The sequence below is a fragment of the Oncorhynchus kisutch genome, linkage group LG20, assembly GCF_002021735.2.
Source record: "Oncorhynchus kisutch isolate 150728-3 linkage group LG20, Okis_V2, whole genome shotgun sequence".
Classification (NCBI taxonomy): Eukaryota; Metazoa; Chordata; class Actinopteri; order Salmoniformes; family Salmonidae; genus Oncorhynchus; species Oncorhynchus kisutch.
Window position 1 is genome coordinate 27,646,934 of NC_034193.2, and position 21,244 is coordinate 27,668,177.

General features: G+C 40.0%; 1 protein-coding gene and 1 long non-coding RNA gene across 2 annotated transcripts in view; one reads left to right on the forward strand and one right to left on the reverse strand.

The window, feature by feature from the left end:
* The window catches only part of LOC109865191 (transient receptor potential cation channel subfamily M member 4), a 93,033-nt gene extending 79,694 nt beyond the window's left edge, over nucleotides 1-13,339 (reverse strand). The window contains exons 1-3 of the mRNA XM_020453296.2: nucleotides 13,112-13,339; nucleotides 10,062-10,123; nucleotides 9,658-9,835 (exon numbers count right to left, since the gene is read on the reverse strand). Coding sequence (XP_020308885.1) covers nucleotides 9,658-9,835; nucleotides 10,062-10,123; nucleotides 13,112-13,168 — 297 coding nt within the window. The 5' untranslated portion in view covers nucleotides 13,169-13,339. The remainder of the gene's footprint in view (nucleotides 1-9,657; nucleotides 9,836-10,061; nucleotides 10,124-13,111) is intronic.
* A 3,163-nt stretch (nucleotides 13,340-16,502) lies between these two features.
* LOC116355496 (uncharacterized) lies at nucleotides 16,503-17,566 on the forward strand. Its single transcript, XR_004204512.1, has 2 exons — nucleotides 16,503-16,546; nucleotides 16,699-17,566. It is a non-coding gene; the product is annotated as an uncharacterized LOC116355496 (long non-coding RNA).
* The last annotated feature ends 3,678 nt before the right edge of the window (nucleotides 17,567-21,244 follow it).

The following is a 21,244-nucleotide window of genomic DNA, read 5'->3' on the forward strand; positions in this document are numbered from 1 at the left end:
AAGACCAGTCCCCATGCTTGCCTCAGAGCAGCGTAAAATAGTGCTAAAACAGTTGCAGGCTTTTGCTTCTAACTTCAATTTGCTCTTGAAATAAATAAGACCTACACCATTTTTAACAGAACATTACTCAACACTAGTGAGACAAAAAAAAAATCTATGACGTAACTCTCGATAATTACATTTAGAGGATTGGAGGACTCTAAACTAATATCAAAGCGGCATTTCCATTAGATAAGAGACTTTTATCATTCTAAAGGAATTAATAATAAATCGCTTTGTTTAAAAAGTAACGATATTTTGAAGATTTTGTTTTTATTTAACCTAGAGTGAGTGAGAAAAAGCCATTCTTGAACATGGGGTGAGACATTCTCACTAATTTGTAAATAAAGCCAGTTTGTTATTTAGAATTATCTTTTAGCAGGCATCACTAGCTTATATTCAGTCAACACATATCTTAAGAATATCATGGAATATTTGACAAATTAATTTCTTATGGATCCATAACTAAATAAACATCAGCATTTTGAAAGAGTATTTTTAATCTATATTCTTCAGTTACACATCCTTGGAATAGCAGAACAGCATAACAAGAACAGCATAACAAGAACAGCACAACGGTCTGGGCAGCCCATGCTGTGCCTGGTGAGCAGTTGGTCAAGTTCTGTTGTCAGAAGAGGAATGGAAATGTCTTCGTGAACCTGACGAACCCGCAACGTATGTTGACTCTGCCTGTCGGAGGTGGAGCTCCAGAGCTCACAAGTGTGCATGGGATGGCATGGATTGTGACTCCATCTCGTTCCTCACCCATGAGCACCTTCCTGAGATGAGCAGAATGGTACTGCCCTGAGCCCCCATAGATTACAGTGGCCTGTGATAGAAACGGTAGATCAATTGAGAATGAAAAGTGACTCCAACACACAAATGAGGCTAGGTGTCCCGTCAGATTAGGATAGAAAACACTCTAAAGTTTCCAAAACTGTCCAAATATTGCTTGTGAGTATAACAGAACTGCTATTGCAGGCGAAAACCTGAGGAAAATCCAACAAGGAGGTGCTGAAAGTGCTCTGTTCCAATGGCCTGTGGATTTCTGAACATAACGCGCCAAACAAATGGAGCTATTTTGGATATAAAAATAATCTTTATGGAACAAAAGGAACATTTATTGTATAACTGGGAGTCTCGTGAGTGCAAACATCCGAAGATCATCAAAGGTAAGCGATTTAATTTATTGCTTTTCTTACTTTCAGGATCAATCTACTTGGCTGCTAGCTGTTTGCAATATTTTGTCGACTGAGAGAGATGTTCTTACATAAACGCTTGTTATCTGACACGCTAGGTGGATTATCAACAAGCTAAGCTGTGTATTGCTATATTGCACGTGTGATTTCATGAAAATTATTATAAATTTATATTTTTAGTCATTTAATTTGAATTTGTCGCTCTGCAATTGAGCGGATGTTGATGAAAAGGATCCCACTAAAGGGATGGGTGCATCCAGAAGTTCAAAGCTTAAATTCCTGTTAATCTTACTGCATTGTCCGATTTACATTAGGCTTTACAGCGAAAGCATGCCATGCGATTGTTTGAGGACAGCGTCCCAGATCAACATATTTTTCAACCAGCACAGGCTTCATAAAATCACAAATAGCGATTAAATAATCACTTACTTTTTTTAAATCTTCCTCTGATTTGCAATCCAAAGGGTACCAGCTACAACATGCATGGTCGTTTTGTTAGATAAAATGCTTCTTTATTTCCCAAAAAGTCAGTTTAGTTGGCTCCATTGATTTGAGTTCTACATGCAGACAAAGGAATCCATAAAGCTACCGCTAAACTTTGTTAAAACAAGCCAAACTACATTTCTAATTAATCCTCAGGCACCCTAAAATGTGATTAAACTATAATATTTCATACGGAAAGAAGTATGTTCAAAAGAAAAGTAAGATTAGAAAGTGTGCGTCGTCTTAATCGCGCACCCACAGACTGATTTCCAACTGTGACTCCCAGCACCAAAACTCAAAATTCTTCCTCATTTAGGAAGAAACAAGCCTGAAACCTTGAACAAAGACTGTTGACATCTAGAGGAAGCCATAGGAATTGCAATATGGGAGAATTGCATAGGACCCATAGCTTTCCATTGTAAGAGCACGGGATCTCCAAAAAAACTACTTCTGGTTCTTCTCATATATTATTTTAACTTTGCTTTCTATCCAATGGTACCAATTATATGCATATCCTGGCTTCTGGGCCTGAGTAACAGGCAGTTTACTTTGGGCACGTCAGTCAGGCGGAAATTCTGAAAAAAGGACCCTAGCCTCAACCGCTTTCTTGGCAACCATGCGTTTTTTCCAGACCTTTGTCCACTGGTCTCCACGGATGGTTGTCAGCATGGTTGTAATGTAAGCTCTGCAAAAACACATTCACGTTTTAACTTCTCTAGGGTAGGGGGCAGCATTCGGAATTTTGGATGAAAAGCATGCCCAAATTAAACAGCCTGCTACTCAGGCCCAGAAGATATGATATGCATATAACTGGTAGATTTGGATAGAAAACACTCTAAAGTTTCCAAAACTGTTAAAATAGTGTCTGTGAGTATAACAGAACTGATTTGGCAGTTTTTTTTGTAGTTTTCAATTCAATGCCATTACAGTATCCATTGACTTAGGACTCAAATTGCAGTTCCTATGCCTTCCACTAGATGTCATGTTGTCATGTTCTGATAAATGAGGGAGTAAGACCAGTCTGAATGAGTGGACCCTTGTCGTGTCACAGAGAGAGTGCCTTTGTCGTGCGACCGAGAGAGTGCCTTTCTTGTTTATCTTTTATATTGACAACGTTATTGTCCGGTTGAAATATTATAGATCATTTAGGCTAAAAACAACCTGAGGATTGAATATAAACATCGTTTGACATGTTTCTATGAACTTTACGGATACAATTTGGATTTTTTTGTCTGCCTGTTTTGACTGTGTTTGAGCCTGTGGATAACTGAAAAAAAAACGCGCAAACTAAACAGAGGTTTTTGGATATAAAGAGACTTCATCGAACAAAAGGAACATTTATTGAGTAAATGAATGTCTGAGTGCAACCATATGAAGATCATCAAAAGGTAAGGGATTAATTTTATCTCTATTTCTGACTTGTGTAACTCTTCTACTTGGCTGGTTACTGTTTGTAATGATTTGTCTGCTGGGCTGTTATCAAATAACCGTAAGGTATGCTTTTGCCGTAAAGCATTTTTTCAATCTGACACCGTGGTTGGATTCACAAGAAGTTAATCTTTAAACCTATGTAAAATATGTTTTGTTTTCTGAATTTTTATAATAAGTATTTCTGTATTTGAATTTGGCGCTCTGCAATCTCAGTGGCTGTTGGCTAGATGGGACGCTAGCGTCCCACATACCCTAGAGAGGTTTAAAGTACACAATTATGTGTATGCCTACACATTGATTGGCTATATACCTTATTTTTTATATAAAATGCTCTGAAACCAAAATACCTTTAGTTTTGGTGATCCTCTCAGCACCGGCTCATTTTCAAGTCCTCTGGTGGTTACAGTCCTAACTCTGGAATGGATAGCACCATAGAAAGAAGCTGGCTTGATGAAAACGAATAAATCAGAGATATGCTGGACCCTGTCAGAGAGGTGTTTCTGGGTACACATTGCTTATTTCTATGTAGGATTATAGCAATATTTTTGTTACGTTTAAGGCCTATTTACATGTATATTTCTATTATTGTACCTAAATGTATTTTTTCTTCTCCAAATGCAGACAATGACCCAAAACACACTGCCGCAAGGTTTTGCATTGCAAATGAGGGCATAAACTGAGTCAAGACGCCAGCAGAGTAAGTAGACCTTTATTTAGTAAAATAAAGGTTAAATACAAATAAGTAAAAGACCTACAAAACCTTCGGTAGGCCTAACGGTATGTTTAAAAAATAATAATTGCGCTGTACTGCAGCGCCAGCTGTGCCACCAGAGACTCTGGGTTCGCGCCCAGGCTCTGTCGCAACCGGGAGGTCCGTGGGGCGACGCACAATTGGCCCAGCGTCGTCCGGGTTAGGGAGGGCTTGGCCGGTAGGGATATCCTTGTCTCATCGCGCACCAGCGACTCCTGTGGCAGGCCGGGCGCAGTGCACGCTAACCAAGGTTGCCGGTGCACAGTGTTTCCTCCGACACATTGGTGCGGCTGGCTTCCGGGTTGGATGGGCACTGTGTTAAGAAGCAGTGCGGCTTGGTTGGGTTGTGTATCGGAGGACGCATGACTTTCAACCTTCGTCTCTCCCGAGCCCGTATGGGAGTTGTATCGATGAGACAAGATAGTAGCTACTAAAAACAATTGGATAACACAAAATTGGGGAGAAAAAGGGGTAAAAAAATAAATAATAATAATAATAATAATTCATCTATACATGTTGGTCTCCTGATTTAAACATGATCGAACTTGTTTGGCATCAACTGAAAACATTAATCCGTAACTCTGCCAAGCCGACAAGCAAAGGTGAACTGTTCAAGGCCATCAAGATGTTTTGGCAAGAGAAATTGATGACAGAACAATGCAACAAATACATTCATCTCAGCAAGGTTTTAACTGTGGTCGTGGAGCTGGGTGGAAGTGCGACTAAAATGTAGTTTATATAAACATCCCCATTTTAATGCATTTTTCTCATGATTTTATTTTATTAACAAAAGCATAAAGATGTTGATGAATAAATACTGTAACTGCTGTTTTGAGTTAGAAATGTAACACTTTAGAGTGCTTAAGCATCGAATACATTGCAAGTTGAGGGATATTCACAACAGTGGCTGGGTTATAAAAAGTCTATTGTCCTGCTAATAGGAAACATTTGCATGATGGGCTACACCTGCTACAGTTGTGAAAAACAAGTTTGAAAACCTGTTTTCAAAATGCCTCCAGTTGTCCATACTACTGTAAATAAAAACATAACATCTTGTTTACATTCTTTATTGTGTCACACATCATTTGTATCTAACTTTCCAATTACTTTTAGAGTTTGGGATTTACAAATGTACGCTTTTCAATATTAGTTACATTGTTTTAGTTAGAAAGTGCAGACTTTTTTTCTTTAAACTATTGTTTTATGTAGTATGCTACATTTCTGAACAGTTGTAATTGTAAGTAGGGCTAATAAAATAAATCCTACTTCTATTAGGCTGTTAAGCCTAATAGCCTACCTCATCCAGTTAAGTAATTGTATATAGGTCTAGGCTCTGAAGAAATAGACTCCAATTAAGCCCTCTTGTTGTTTGTAAAGTCAAATTAAAATTAATATTATTGTTGAAATGAATTGCTTGACTGGTGTAGGTTCTCTCCATCTGTTGGTGTGCAACACTTGCATAACAAGTTAGCTATATTTTCAGCACCAGCCTCTGTTCACCTCCTATTGATTGCAGCCAGCTGTTTTTTAAATTGAACCTTTATTTAACTAGGCAAGTCAGGTAAGAAAAAAAACGTATTTACAAATGGCGGCCTACTCCGGCCAAACCCGGATGACGCTGGGCCAATTGTGCGCCGCCCTATGGCACTCCCAATCATGGTCGGATGTGATACAGCCTGAATTCGAACAAGGGACTGTAGTAAAGCCTCTTGCACCGAGATGCAGTGCCTTAGACTGCTGCACTACTCGGGAGCCATGACCAATAAATAAATAAATATTTATTTATTTCAGAACACTAACTGTGTGTAGGTGTAGGTATATTGCCTTGCAAAATTATTCATCCCCCTTGGCGTTTTTCCTATTTTGTTGCATTACAACCTGTAATTATTATTATTTTTTTTTATGAAATAGACATACACAAAATAGTCCAAATTAGGTGAAGTGAAATGAAAATAATTACTTATTTCAAAAAATGATTCAAAAAATTCTAACGGAAAAGTGGTGTGTGCATATGTATTCACCCCCTTTGCTATGAAACCCCTAAATAAGATCTGGTGCAACCAATTGGTTGCACCAGATCTTATTTAGGGGTTTATTTCATTAAATTTCATTAAATTAATAATTACAGGTTGTAATGCAACAAAATAGGAAAGTCACATAATTAGTACAATAAATTCAACCTGTGTGCAATCTAAGTGTCACATGATCTCAGTATATATACACCTGTTATGAAATGCCCCAGAGTCTGCAACACCACTCAGCAAGGGGCACCATGAAGACCAAGGAGCGCTCCAAACAGGTCAGGGATAAAGTTGTAAAGAAGTACAGATTTGGGTTGGGTTATTAAAAAAATCTGAAACTTTGATCATTCCACGGAGCACCATTAAATAAATTATAAAAAAATGGAAAGAATGTCACCACAACAAACCTGCCAAGAGAGGGCCGCCCACCAAAACTCACGGACCAGGCAAGGAGGGCATTAATCAGAGAGGCAACAAAGAGACCAAAGATAACCCTGAAGGAGCTGCAAAGCTTTACAGCGGAGATTGGAGTATTTGTCCATAGAACCACTTTAAGCCGTACACTCCACAGAGCTGGGCTTTACAGAAGAGTGGCCAGGAAAAAGCCATTGCTTAAAGTGTTAGCCAAACGGCATGTGGGAGACTCCCCAAACATATGGAAGAAGGTATTCTGGTCAGATTAGAATAAATTGAGCTTTTTGGCCATCAAGATAAACGCTATGTCTGGCGCAAACCCAACACCTCCCATCACCCTGAGACCACCATCCACAGTGAAGCATGGTGGTGGCAGCATCATGCTGTAGGGATGTTTTTCATTGGCAGAGACTGGGAAACTGGTCAGAATTGAAGGAATGATGGATAGTGCTAAATACAGGGAAATTCTTGAGAGAAACCTGTTTCAGTCTTCCAGTGATTTGAGACTGGGACCGAGGTTCACCTTCGAGCAGGACAATGATCATAAGCATAATGCTAAAGCAACACTTGAGATGTTTATTGGGAAACATTTAAATGTCTTGGAATGGCCTAGTCAAAGACCAGACCTCAATCCAATTGAGAATGACTGTTTTGCTGTACACCAGTGGAACCCATCCAACTTAAAAGGAGCTGGAGCAGTTTTACCTTGAAAAATGGGCAAACATCCCAGTGGCTAGATGTGCCAAGCTTATAGAGACATACCCGAAGAGACTTACAGCTATAATTCCTGCAAAAGGTGGCTCTACAAATTATTGACTGGGGGGTGAATAGTTTGTCTTATTTCTTGCTTGTCTCACAAAAAAAATATTTTGCATCTTCAAAGTGGTAGGCATGTTGGGTAAATAAAATGATACAAATCCCCCCCCAAAATATATTTTAATTCCAGGTTGTAAAGTAACAAAATAGAAAGAATGCCAACGGGGGTGAATACTTTCGGAAACCACTGTAGATGTGGAACGATAGATACAAATGATTAGTTGGGGGGGGGGATTTTCACCTAGCTCAAGTTGGGCAGGGGGCTTCACATCTAGCTCGGCTATTAGACAATTCTTAAATAAAGGTTGAATAGACTATTGTTCAGCTAATAGCTCATCCTGCTACTACGCTTGTGAAAAACTAATAATAATAATTTTCCCCTTTCCACATGTTGAAGACTACAATTGATAAAGTGTTTTTGGCCACAATCGGCCCTAACCCCAATTAATACATTTGGGCACAGTCGATAGCGTGCTGGACTTCGGGCCAAAATGTTGAGGGTTCAAAACCTGATCCCTCCTTGTTTCATTACATTATTATGCCGGTCTCAGAGCAAAAAACTCCCATCTCGTTCCTCGCGTCATTCTTTTCCTGAGTGGCTGGCTCTCTTGTGGGCATGCTGGCAGGATGGACTGTTTTTTATTCTATACAGTGGGGCAAAAGAGTATTTAGTCAGCCACCAATTGTGCAAGTTCTCCCACTTTAAAAGATGAGAGAGGCCTATTTGGTCAATAACAAAAGTTTCTCAATACTTTGTTGGCAACAACCCTTTGTTGGCAATGACAGAGGTCAAACATTTTCTGTAAGTCTTCACAAGGATTTCACACACTGTTGCTGGTATTTTGGCCCATTCCTCCATGCAGATCTCCTCTAGAGCAGTGATGTTGTGGGGCTGTTGCTGGGCAACACGGACTTTCAACTCCCTCCAAAGATTTTCTATGGAGTTGAGATCTGGAGACTGGCTAGGCCACTCCAGGACCTTGAAATGCTACTTACGAAGCCACTCCTTCGTTGCCCGGGCGGTGTGTTTGGGATCGTTGTCATGCTGAAAGACCCAGCCACGTTTCATCTTCAATGACCTTGCTGATGGAAGGAGGTTTTCACTCAAAATCTCATGATACATGGCCCCATTCATTCTTTCCTTTACACGGATCAGTCGTCCTGGTCCCTTTGCAGAAAAACAGCCCCAAAGCATGATGTTTCCATGATGTTTCCACCCCCATGCTTCACAGTAGGTATGGTGTTCTTTGGATGCAACTCAGCATTCTTGCCCTCCAAACACGACGAGTTGAGTTTTTACCAAAAAGTTATATTTTGGTTTCATCTGACCATATGACATTCTCCCAATCTTCTTCTGGATCATCCAAATGCTCTCTAGCAAACTTCAGACGGGCCTGGACATGTACTGGCTTAAGCAGGGGGACACGTCTGGCACTGCAGGATTTGAGTCCCTGGCGGCGTAGTGTGTTACTGATGGTAGGCTGTTACTTTGGTCCCAGCTCTCTGCAGGTCATTCACTAGGCCCCCCCGTGTGGTTCTGGGATTTTTGCTCACCGCTCTTGTGATCATTTTGGGGTGAGATCTTGCGTGGAGCCCCAGATCAAGGAAGATTATCAGTGGTATTGTATGTCTTCCATTTCCTAATAATTGCTCCCACAGTTCATTTCTGCAAACAAAGCTGCTTACCTAGTGCAGATTCAGTCTTCCCAGCCTGGTGCAGGTATACAATTTTGTTTCTGGTGTCCTTTGACAGCTCTTTGGTCTTTTTTCTAATTTTGTCTGTCATAGTTGAAGTGTACCTATGATGATATTACAGGCCTCTCAGCTTTTTAAGTGGGAGAACTTGCACAATTGGTGGCTGACTAAATATTTTTTTGCCCCACTGTATATATGAATTACAAATCAGCCTTTACTTAAACCAAGGTTTCTAGTCTTTTGCATAGTTACAATGTGTAATCATTGATGTCCCAGGAGCAGGAGTGGTAAACACTGTTGAAGTGTATAATTGTAATACATACATGCAGACACAGCATCATTCAAAGAATGGAGTTTGATACACCTGGTATTGGATATGACTGAAAAAAAACATCCTAAATAGCGATTTTCATAAATGTACTTTATAACAAAAAATATGCACAATCGTTTGTCTTTACATTAACTAACATACTCCTCTCAATTGTACATTTTTTGCTTGACTCGTTATGACGTTATAATTACTTAAATTTGCTTTCACCATAGTGTTTTGTCAGCCATCTTTGAAAGTCACCAGGGATGGGTGGCTCGCGTCAAATTCGTCATTAGAACCACTCGGAATGATTGGTCATATAAAAACCTTGGGACCCAAATACATAATGAGTGTTTTCACTCCCCCTTGCGGTGGTCTGGAGCAATGCAGCCGTGACGCTGGGTACCTCTAAGTCCAGCGGCGTAAGCTCGCAACTTTTAAAGGAGGAAACACTGTAGAGAGAGGGAGAAGCATACAGACAGAAAGACAGACACCTACTTTGCTGTGTCTCTTGCTGGCACCGGCGAACTCCAGCTCTCCGAAGGCGTCGGTGGGGTACTCTGAGGAATGCTGGGAGCTGTCCCAGTGGCTGACGATGGCTGTGCTGAAATAGTCCCCCAGAGCCACTGACTCATGGGTGTCCCGCGTACCCCCACACTGACACAGCCTGCCATTACTAAGGGAGAGGAAATGGGACAATCAGCAGCAGCATAGGAAAATATTCATTATTACTTTGATCATTTACATTATAAGAATAACATATTCATCATTACTATATTCAAGCTTTACACAGTTATTGGCCTCCTGAGCTTGCATTATTTTGAGCAATAGGTGAAAAATTTGAAATGTTAATAAAACAAATGTAGAGAATGAGGGAAACTGGGAATGCGATTAGACTTTACCTGAAAGAATCCTCTACGAAAGTTGTGCACACTCGTTTCTTGATAATTTTGGGTATCCAGCTCTGAAATTATAATTAGAAGGTTAGTTTATAACCATCAAGATTGCTGATATTTGATTGATTCAAGAAGCAAAATACACATGATTTGGTGCGTTATTGCAGGTGTTCGGTTTCCACCCTGAGACTTTCAGGGTGCCTCACTAAATTAAGATTAGGCCTAACTGTTAGGCCTCCTGTAATATTAAATCCAAACGATGACACTGTTTTGTTATAGGTGCTTTGAAATAAGTGCCATGTAGTGTTGGAAAACTACCAGTAATTTACCAAAGTTACCTGAAGTTTCTGTAATTAACAGGTAATCTATGGAAAATGTGGTAATTTATACTTCAATCATATTTTTTAAAATGTATTAATATATTCATTTTTTTCTTCAAATGTACATCTGTGTCCATATTGTCCATGTCATGAGTTTCTAGTGGATAGCCATATTATTCAAGAGAAAATAGCTAATGAAAAAAGCATTAATCAACAATGGCATAATTGTCAAGTAATCTGCCACCGGTTTGCCACCCATTTGCCATATTATTACTCCTACATAGCAAATAGGCCAGTCTTACCTAGTGTTGATCTTCAGTGTAACATTTCTTGTGTTGATTCAAGTATTAAAATCCACACCCACCATTATCATATTTCCCAGCATGCTCTATGGCAGGTTGAATTTTAGAATTGATTGTTTTAATATCTATGTCTTTGCATGTACATTGATTGATTCATTAATCTTGTGCTACTCAAATATAAATAACATACAATTTGTTATAAACTAATCCAACATGTTACTTGGATTTATTGCACCCATTACTGAAATGGTTGTTCCAGTTTAGATGATTTAGGTCAGGGGTGGGTAGATTTTTGGCTCGAGAGCCAAAACGGGATTTTGATATTCTACAGAGGGTCGCATTCTTTGGGAGACCCAATTATTTAATTTTTTTAGCAGTTTTCGGGTGCCTCTTGGCGTAGCGCTTTAAGGCACTGCATTGCAGTGCTTGAGGCATCACTACAGACCGGGTTTGATCCCAGGCTGTGTCACAGCTGGCTGTGTCACAGCTGGCTGTGACTGGGAGACCTATGAGTCAGCGCACAATTGGCCCAGCGTCATCCGGGTTAGGAAAGGGTTTGGCAAGCCGGGCGCATGCACGCTGACACGGTTGCCAGGTGTTTCCTCCGACACATTGCTGCAGCTGGCTTCTGGGTTAAGCGGGCATTGTGTCTAGAAGCAGTGCGGCTTGGCTGGGCCATGTTTCGGAGGCGCAATGCTCTCGACCTTCGCCTTTCCTGCGTCCATACGAGAGTTGCTGCGATGGGACAAGACTGTAACTACCAATTGAATACCACGAAATTGGGGACAAAAAAGGACAATAAAAAAATATATATATATTTTGTCTTGCGGGCCGGCTTGAAGTGCCCGACGGGCCGTACATTGTCCCCCCTTGGATTAGGTAGTCTCATATTGTGGGTGAATAAAAATTCCCAAAAAAATTATGGCCACTCTTGCTGAATCCCAAGCCTGCATAATGTGACTTGCAGTCCTACTGTTACCTGTAAAACCATGAGTTCAGGCCACTGTATTAGGGTAAAGCTAGGCCCTTTATAAAATATGTGTGGTATTGTGTTAAAGAATAACGTAAACTCATGTAAACTCGTACATCACCTTGGTCCGTACAATTGCTCTTATTTTAGCGCCCCAAAAACGTAATACTTCCAAATCAAATGTAATGTCAATACCATTGTAGAGCACAATTTCTCCACTTTCCAACAAAATAAATGACATGACCTAAACGCTGCCCGTTTCTGCATAAGTCAAGCAGGCAATGAGCCCCGTTGGGTCTTTTTAAAAATGGCGTGTGGGGAAGCGAAACTAATGCGAGATAGTGAGAAGGAGATGTCGAGTGGGAAAATGGCTTTTTTCCCACACTCGATCTGTCCAACTTATCACAATATCGCCTCTAAAATGTTAATAAAACAATATAAAAGAGTTTATATAATGTCATTACATACCTATTTGAAGGTTTGTGTACAAATTTTTATCGTTTTTTAGGGCAGTGGTCAAGTGATCTTTGAAGCAAACAGCGGCTTTGAGAATGATGATCGCATGCAATGATGACGGAAAAAATGACTTGGTATTACCCCTGTCACAGTCCATTTCTTGTTTTTAAAGGATGATAGAAGTGCTACACCTGGTGGAGAGAGATTGTAACACAGACATAGTTGCTTTATGCGTGCTGTACGTTACGACATGACACCCCACGATGTAATGGAGGGTCCGTTTTTTCAACTTTTCTCCAATACTATAGAGCCATCACCATGTCGATCAACGCATGAATAAAAACCTAGTTCACACCCCCGATTTTGAAGTCAACACAGTCCCATTAGTTTTCTTTGTAGCCTCGTTTGAATGTTGCGATGGCGCACATTTGTACGGAATGGGGTGAGGAAATATGCAAATAAGGCTTTACACTAAGCAGTGTGTTAATTTAACACTGAAAAGTGTGCACCCCTATACACTGGACCGGTGTTAAATCAGAGGTAGATGTAACACTCTGTGTGGATTTAACACAGGGGACTTTGCTGTGTATTTAAAAACTCATGGTCATGCAGCATACTTTTGGCGATGCTTGGAACACTGTGTATGCAAAATCACAATGCGTAAAAACCACTCAGATTTACAATTGACCGATTGTAAAATAATGTGATACCAGGAAGAATAGCCAACATTTATTTTACAAACGAATAATACCATAAAATGTTGTTATCCCACATTCTACAGTAGTGCATAGCTAGGCTACTCGAAAGACAAGTTTCAAAATGCTGATTGAAGCCGTGTTAAAAGCGTGTTGCTGCCGCGCCACACACGGTGCTCTCAGCCTTTTTTAATCGTAGTCTAGCCCCCACATAATAAATAGCCCCACATGCAGTAAATCAATACTGTATAGTACAGTCAACTTTAGGTTACAACGGAATACAATTTCTCACACATTTTGGAAGCATTCCCACCTGATCTTTCTCGGTCTTTGACATTTCGCCGCCGCCTTCTCCTTCCGTATCGCTCATCTCAAATACCTATCGTTTTATTCCCGAAAAACTATGAACAGATAAGTTATCCATATGACTAAACCTTTTCTAAATTACTGGCCATGCGGTGAGCGTTCAGAATTGAGTATGAAAATCCAGTTTCGTTGTGGTTACATTCGACGACACGTTTGCTAGGTAGGTGTGGTTAGAATCAAGAAAGGGTATGAAAGAAGGACATCGGAAAAAAGTTTATTGCGAAAATGGGGTAATACCAATGCAGCATATGGATAACAAGTCAAGTCTAGACAGACAATTAAGGCATGGCATGACTTAATAATGCGGATAGTAACGTTGAAAAGGGGCCAAACTATCCACCTTTAATATTTCATAATAACACGAACAAAAATATAAATGCAACATGTAAAGTGTTGGTCCCATGTTTATTGAGCTGAAATAAAATATCCTAGAAATGTTCCATATGCACAAAAAGCTTATTTCTCTAAAATGTTGTGCACACTTTTTTTTACATTCCTGTTGGTGAGCATTTCTCTGTTGCCAAGACAATCCATCCACTTGACATGTGTGGCTTATCAAGAAGCTGATTAAACAGCATGAACATTACACAGGTGCACCTTGTGCTGGGGACACTTTTATTTAACCTTTATTTAACCAGGAAGGCCAGTTGAGAACAAGTTCTCATTTACAATTGCGACCTGGCCAAGATAAAGCAAAGCAGTGCGACACAAACAACAACCCATAAACAAACGTACAGTCAATATCACAATAGAAACATCCATATACAGTGTGTGCAAATGTGGAAGAGTAGGGAGGTAAGGCAATAAATAGGCCATAGAGCCAAAATAATTACAATTTAGCATTAATTAAAGCACAATAAAAGGCCACTCTAAAATGTGCTGTTTTGTCACATAACACACGTTTGATCACATGCTTTTTCAAACCGTGTGTTGCAAAATGTGAGATACCATTGATTTCGCTGTGGTTTCAGTGCTTTCTTCGATCCCATGCTGCTTTCAAACATCGACCTCGACTGAATTTTGTACTAAAGGTTTCACCTGACTGGTAACTTAGCAGGTAGAGTAGGGAACTATGGAACATTCAGAGACACTTTCTGCACTGTTGTTCAAATAATTTGTTTTATTTGGTATAGTATAAGCTTCTATCTTAAGCATCCTAAATAATGCATAGATTTAAAAAATAATAATAATAATAGTCAACTGGAAGGCAAGAAAGGTAAGCATAATGTAAAATGCAAACCTGGTATTCCAACTGATTATAGGCTACTGAAGCCAACGACTTACCACTGAGCCACGGAGTTCTGATAAAAACAGTGAAGAAGAAAAAAGTATTGCTGGCTGGCAGAGGTCCCTAATGTGCATTGTGAACAGATAATGAAGCGCAAAGTAATGAACCGTTTTTCAGTATAATTTGATGAAAGCGCCAACGCCTTCAGAAAGCCTCGGTTTCCCATCACTAGCAAAGTGATGTGTAATTCTTATTGGAATTTAGCCAGAATGTGTTTATCCAACAATTGAAACTATCAATCACACGCAAATTGCATTCAGAATGACTGCCTTCTCCTCCCCTTCATCTACACTGATTGAGTGGATTTAACAAGTGACATGCGCAAATATTATAGGTACAGTTTAAAACATTCTCACACATATCTTTTCAAACGTATCAGATTATGCAAAGTCCTGAAGTTAAAGTTTAAACACTGCAGTCAACACTAATGCTCAGGCACTATTTAAAAGAAAGAAGAAAATAAACAGTAAAAAAGCTTATTCAGATTCAGAAGGGTTCTTTGTAGAACCCTTCTTGCCTTCCAAGGTATCCTTCTTGCCTTTCAAAGAATGAAAAAGGTTTTAGGTAGAACTCTTTGCCTTACAAAATACCCTTCTCTTCCAAAAAGGGTTCTTCAGATGAAAACGTTTCTTAGTATAACCCTATCCCGCTCATTTTTTTAAAGTGTAGCTCTGCCCGTGTTAAGTCTGAGGGTTATGGTCATAGATGCAGTCTATAAGGGATCAATAAGTCACCTGTGTGTTAATCTGAGAGGTGAGGCTCTGGTCAAAGGCACAGTCAAAAGCAGCAGTACAGCCATCTCAATACTGCGGTGGCCTATAAGGAAGATGATATGATTATTACATAGAAATGACGATAACATTGCATTATATACTGTAATATTACACTGCATACATAGCATAGAGTAATATATTGCACCTTTCGGATATGATTATCCATGCTATCACTGGAATAACATGGAATACATTTTTTATATTTTCATACATTTATAATTTCTCATGGGAGGTTATATAAAACAAAAATAAAAAGTGTTTTAGTACTGATACACCCTCATATTTATACATACAAATGCAACAGACTTTGAATGAATTAATACAAGTGGATACATGAATAAAAACTCATCACTAAGAAAACTGAAAATCAAACAAATTATTTTTGTTATGTTCTTCTCCTTCTCTCTTCTTTTATAAGCTGGAGAGATGGGATGAGGGGAGGTGTGTCCAAGGGTTACTATACTCACAAGCCAAATTCTCCTCCTATAATAAATCAATACTTTTGACAGTGTTATTGTACATTTAGTAATAGCTACATTTGAAATATAAACACTTCTTATAAAGTAGCCAAGTCAACATCATAAATGTTTATATTAGATATTATTTTGTTTATGTGTTTGTGCTATAATCACTCCTCTTCTTGTACACTTCCCTCCTCCCTTTCCTACTCCTCCTCTCCCCCCGCCCCGTTCGCAGTGGAGCGATTGTTCCCAAAAACATTGTTTCATTTCTTCACCTGCAGGAAACCCAACGGCTCAAAATAACTCAGTCTCCTCTCACTCTTTCTTTATAATCCCATTTTTCATGCCATATTTCCCTTGAGTCAAGTTTTACATTACCATGTTTATTTCTGAAATATCCTTCAAACACATCTCACCAGAAAACTCCCTCATGACCAGTTTCCCAAGATTTCCCCCTCAATACATCCCAAAGGAGATAATTTATAATAATTATAAAGAGATTAATTTCAGTTTCAGAATTATTTTCATGTCATAGTATAACCCAGTCTTGCAGGAAATAATCTTATTGGAGGTTATCGTTTAATCTCTCCAATTACACAGGGAGGCAATATTGTAATTTAGTGTTTCTCACAATACCCCAATCCCTCCCCATTTCCCTCTCCCACTCTCTGTCACTCACTGCTTCCCTCCTGATGTCATGGTTCCACCTATCACCAGTGGGTGGCAGAGACCGTCCTAGAGACAATAATGACACTCAGGTGTGTCCTGTTACTCATTATGATTTCCCTGTTAAAAGAGGTGTGTGTTCTGGTTTCATTTGCAGAAGCTTGAATTGTTTGCTGTGTGCGGGTGGCTCCTGAGTGAGTTTTTGAGACTAAGTATTTGGTAGTTTCACAATGTTACTGTGATCCTTTGTTTACTGTTTCTCAGTAAAGTATTATGTTTATTCTTAACCACTGATTCCTTGTCTGGTCTCTTCTCTGTGCCTGGGTCCAACTTCACCATGTCACAGCAAGCTTTTGCCAAAACATGGACCCAGCAGAGATCATCCAGATCAAGGAGCACTGCTGGGGCGACGGCAAGAACAACTCTCACAAATATGAGACCCTCCGGGCACTTACCTACTCCCTCCAACCACAGTCCAACTTCAACCCAGGAGCTGCCAAGTCCCATCGCCCAGTGCTACCGGTGTCGCTGTAGTTCCTCCAGGGAACCCAAGATCTCAGCCCCCGAGCGATATGACGCCCACCCGGGAGGATGCAAGGGGTTCCTCACTCAGTGTTCTCTGGTGTTTGAGCTACAGTCCTCCTCGTTCTACACAGATTGGGCCATGGTCACCTACATCTCTCTACTCTCAACAAGGCCCTGGCGTGGGCAACGGCTGTGTGGGAACAGCTGCCACCATCCTGCAGCTCCACATTAGCCTTCACTGCCGAGCTGCAACGAGTCTTCGACCACCCAGTGTTATGGGATTTTGATGAATAATGACTAAATGATGTATACATTTAGCTTAACTATAACTAAACAGAATACTGCTGTTACTGTATGAATCTTATTATAATCATAGTACTGGATATAATGTGTGTAATTAGAACAAGGACTCTGTTCCTTGTTAGAAACTAATGGAGTTATCGTCAGACCGGCTGGAATATTGTGTTCCTTTACAGGACATCCTGTCTCTACCCAGGGAGGGGATAGACCTTGGGCTAGTAGTAGATTATTTAACAGGTGGTAGACAATGTGGGAAGGCTTGTGAACTATACATTGTATCGGAGTGGAGCAAGGACATTTTAAAACCTATGTCATTTTTAGTATATAACCTTATGTAAATTGTACTATGATCAGTACTCTTGAGAATAAACGCTATTGATTGATTTTGAGACTGGTCTCTGTCCATTTTATGCAAATAAGTATCTTACAAATTCTTAGAACTGGGCAGAGTGTTTTAATTGAATTGGTTGAAGAACATATAGGAATGAAATTCCTTTAATACCCAGTCGGCAGATGAGAAGCAGCCAGCCAACTGTTCTACATCTGCCAAGGGGTCAGACCAGTGGCTGAGTTCTGCACCCTCACCTCAGAGTGGGTGTAGTAATACGGAGGTCCTGGTCACTGCTTTCCACCAGCGTTTGTCTAACTCCATGGATGAACTGGGAGAGGACCTCGAGGCCATGATTTAATTGCTGGCAATCAGGATCGACAACCACCTCAGAACGCGTGACCGCCTTTTTGATGCTGCTGCCTCTACTGCGGAGGTCTCGGCCATTTCCGAGCTACAGCATTTACTTTTGTGTTTTTTGTCATTAATAATTGCTTAATTTCTATCTTCCACTAAGGACTTTCATGAATAAAAATAATATTGAATGGACTTTAAATTAAAAACACTTCCTTTAAATGTCAATAGCTTTCACCCCAAATGACTTCCAAGTATACTACCAAACGTTATTGGCTCATAGACCTTCTCTGTACACTCTATGGCAATAACCTTTGTATTTAAAAAAAAAATGAAATAGCTCAAATGTAAAAAACAAAAATACTTAACTTCAACCCTATATCACTTGCGTGAATACAAATGGTTATTTTTTTTGCTTTGGCTCTTCAATGAATGTAACCACTTGAAGCCGGGATGTCCCTAAATACCACTTAATTTGCGCTTTCAACTGTCAAACTCCTGGCTGAACCCTATGTCAAAGCCACTGATAAAGCACATGCCTGTAATCCTAACATCGTAGCGCAGCAGGAGAATGGTTTTATCACTTTAGCACATTCAGATTTATACCCAGTCGTTTAAACTAATTCAATTTAAATGAAAACTTTCTTTCTTTTGGTCATAGACGGACAACATTAATATGCGATGAAAGGCGAGTTCCTAAGGAGTTCAGGAAGCCAAGCTAGAGCTCTGTGACGTTCACAGCAATGGAGGATTATATATTTAAAAAAATGTATTTTACCCCACTTTTTCTCCACAATTTCTGTCTTGTCTCATCACTTCAACTCCCTAACGGGCTCGGGAAAGGCAACAGTGGAGTCATGCTTCCTCCAAAACATGACCCTGGGCCAGTTGTCCGCCGTCCAATGGGACTACCGGCTATGGCCGGTTGTGACACAACCCGGGAATGAACCCGGGCCTGTAGTTACGCCTCAAGCACTGCAAAGCAGTGCCTTAGACCGCTGTGCCACTCAGGAGGGGGGTGGGAGGGACTACACCTCAGCAATGTATTAATATTTTTACCAGAAAGGTAAGATAACCTTTCTTGGGGTATGCATTACTAGTTATTGTTTATGGCCCACGTATGACAAATAATTACTTTTGGGTGTTACGTACATTACATTTTGGATTACATTTAGTTACATCTAACTGTGAAAAATACATGCTTAAAACTTCAACAGCTTCCACCCCATATCACTTGCATGAATACAATCAACTGTTATTGGTTCAGGGACCTTGTCTGTACAGTCTACGGCAATTACTTTTGTATTTTTTTACTTTGTCTATTTTAATGAATTTTTATTGACTTTACATGAAAAATGATTCCTTAAATCTTCAATAGCTTCAACCCAATATGACTTCCATGAATACAACCAACTGTTATTGGTTGAGGGACCTCTTCCCTCCAATTACGTTTTGGCTTTTTGACTTTCTAACTTTTTTTATCAATGGTAATTGTATTTACATGACAAATACTTCCTTAACTTTAATTACTTCCATATGAATAAAACAATTACAGAGTCCAACTTTTGCTACACTGGCCAATTTAGAGCTCTGTGTCATAATTTGGCTATCTACAGTTACTCCCTCCCTTTATCCGCACTTTATTGAATTGAATGAGAGAGCTCCGGAGGGCCAGTGAGGGCTGGGGTTCCAGGTGGTGCCACTGCATCCATTTATCCTATGGAGTCAGATATTTCATTTAATGGGCTAATTGCATAGTCTTATTACGAGGTGTATATATCAAATATTACCCACTACACGGCTGCCAGGGGACGTCACTCAGTCTAGCCATCTCTCTGCCCCAGGGAAAGGGCCAGGGAGGAATGGGGCCACCCCAGGGACCCTGCTCTGCCCCCCAGAAGGACAGTCACTCACCCAGTCAACCGGTCTCCATCACCCAGCCTGCTTTGCACCTGTGAAGGACAGCATTCTGCCCCAGCTCTAAGTGTTTCAGTATGATATGTTGGATAAAGGAATAAAGACAGACACCACTGTCAGGTTCAATAGCCTTGTTAGTGCATTGTACAAATCCGTACAACTGTAGTCCGGGGAACAGTCCGGCTAGTCGATTACCTATCAACTAGACTCCGTAACACTAAGCCTCAGCCATGCCCTCCATACAGTAGAAAACAACAATTGACACATCAATCCGTTCGTTTCAATTTAAGCTATTATATCAAATACTTGCTACAAAAGGAATGCTCAATATATGGGTCATTGAACAATCAGCCTTGTGCAGACTCTGCTACAAGGAAACAGAATCAATAGAATATTTTTTGGGTACTGTCAATCAGTGTTTCGGTTTTGGAGTCAGGTCCAGGAATGGTTGTTATGTCATAATATCAAGGTTCAGAAGTACCTGCAAACTGTATAGTTAGGGGATCTGAGAAACCACGATCAGTCAATGGGAAATAACATTATAAAATGGCATTATACTGGGAAAGATGGGTTAATCTCTGGACGGTGTCAAGACTCCCGCCGAAGTTGGCTCCTTTCCTTGTTCTGGCGGATTTCGGCGATTGACGTCACCGGCTTTCTAGCCATCGCCGCTCCATTTTTCATATTTCTATTTGTTTTGTCTTGTTCCATACACACCTGGTTTTCATTCCCTAATCACACTGCATGTATTTAGTCCTCTGTTCCCCTCCATGTCTTTGTGTGAAATTGTATTTATGTTATGTGGGTATTGTTACGCGCCATACTTTTTGTCTATTGTTCCGTGTTTGGGCACATTCGTGTACTTTTGTGCTTTCGTTGGACCGGAATAAAAAGTGCGCCTGTTCACTACACTTTGCTCTCCTGCACCTGACTTCGCCTCCAGTACACACCCATAACAGTCGGAGGATTGGAATTAAAATCAGAATGAATGGTGAATTGGTTGCTATGGGATAAAAAATCCAGTACTTGAGGAAAGAGGAAATTAGGAATATAAGGAATCTCTAGTTATTTAACTGTACCTCGCAGTATAAGTATTGTTTGTCCATTTAGTCCATTTAGGGGGAAACAATTAAATTGATAGAACCTACAATTTATCTGCAATATTAAAGCTGATTTAACCCCTATAAAAAAGACTACAGTAGGGGAGAGCCGGGACGAAAGTAACACAGGGCTACTGTAACACGGCCATTTTCTCAGATAAAACAGAAGCTAGAATGAAAACAGCGAAGTCAGCAAAGTAACACAATGTTAACTGATGACCTGGAATAAAATTAAATAATTTTTAAGCACAGGCCATTGTCTCCTCTAATTCATATTGCTTTATAATCTTCGCAAAATATGTGACAATGTCTGAAAATTATATGACATCATTATAATTATGCCTTAATCAACTGATTATTCAAATCGA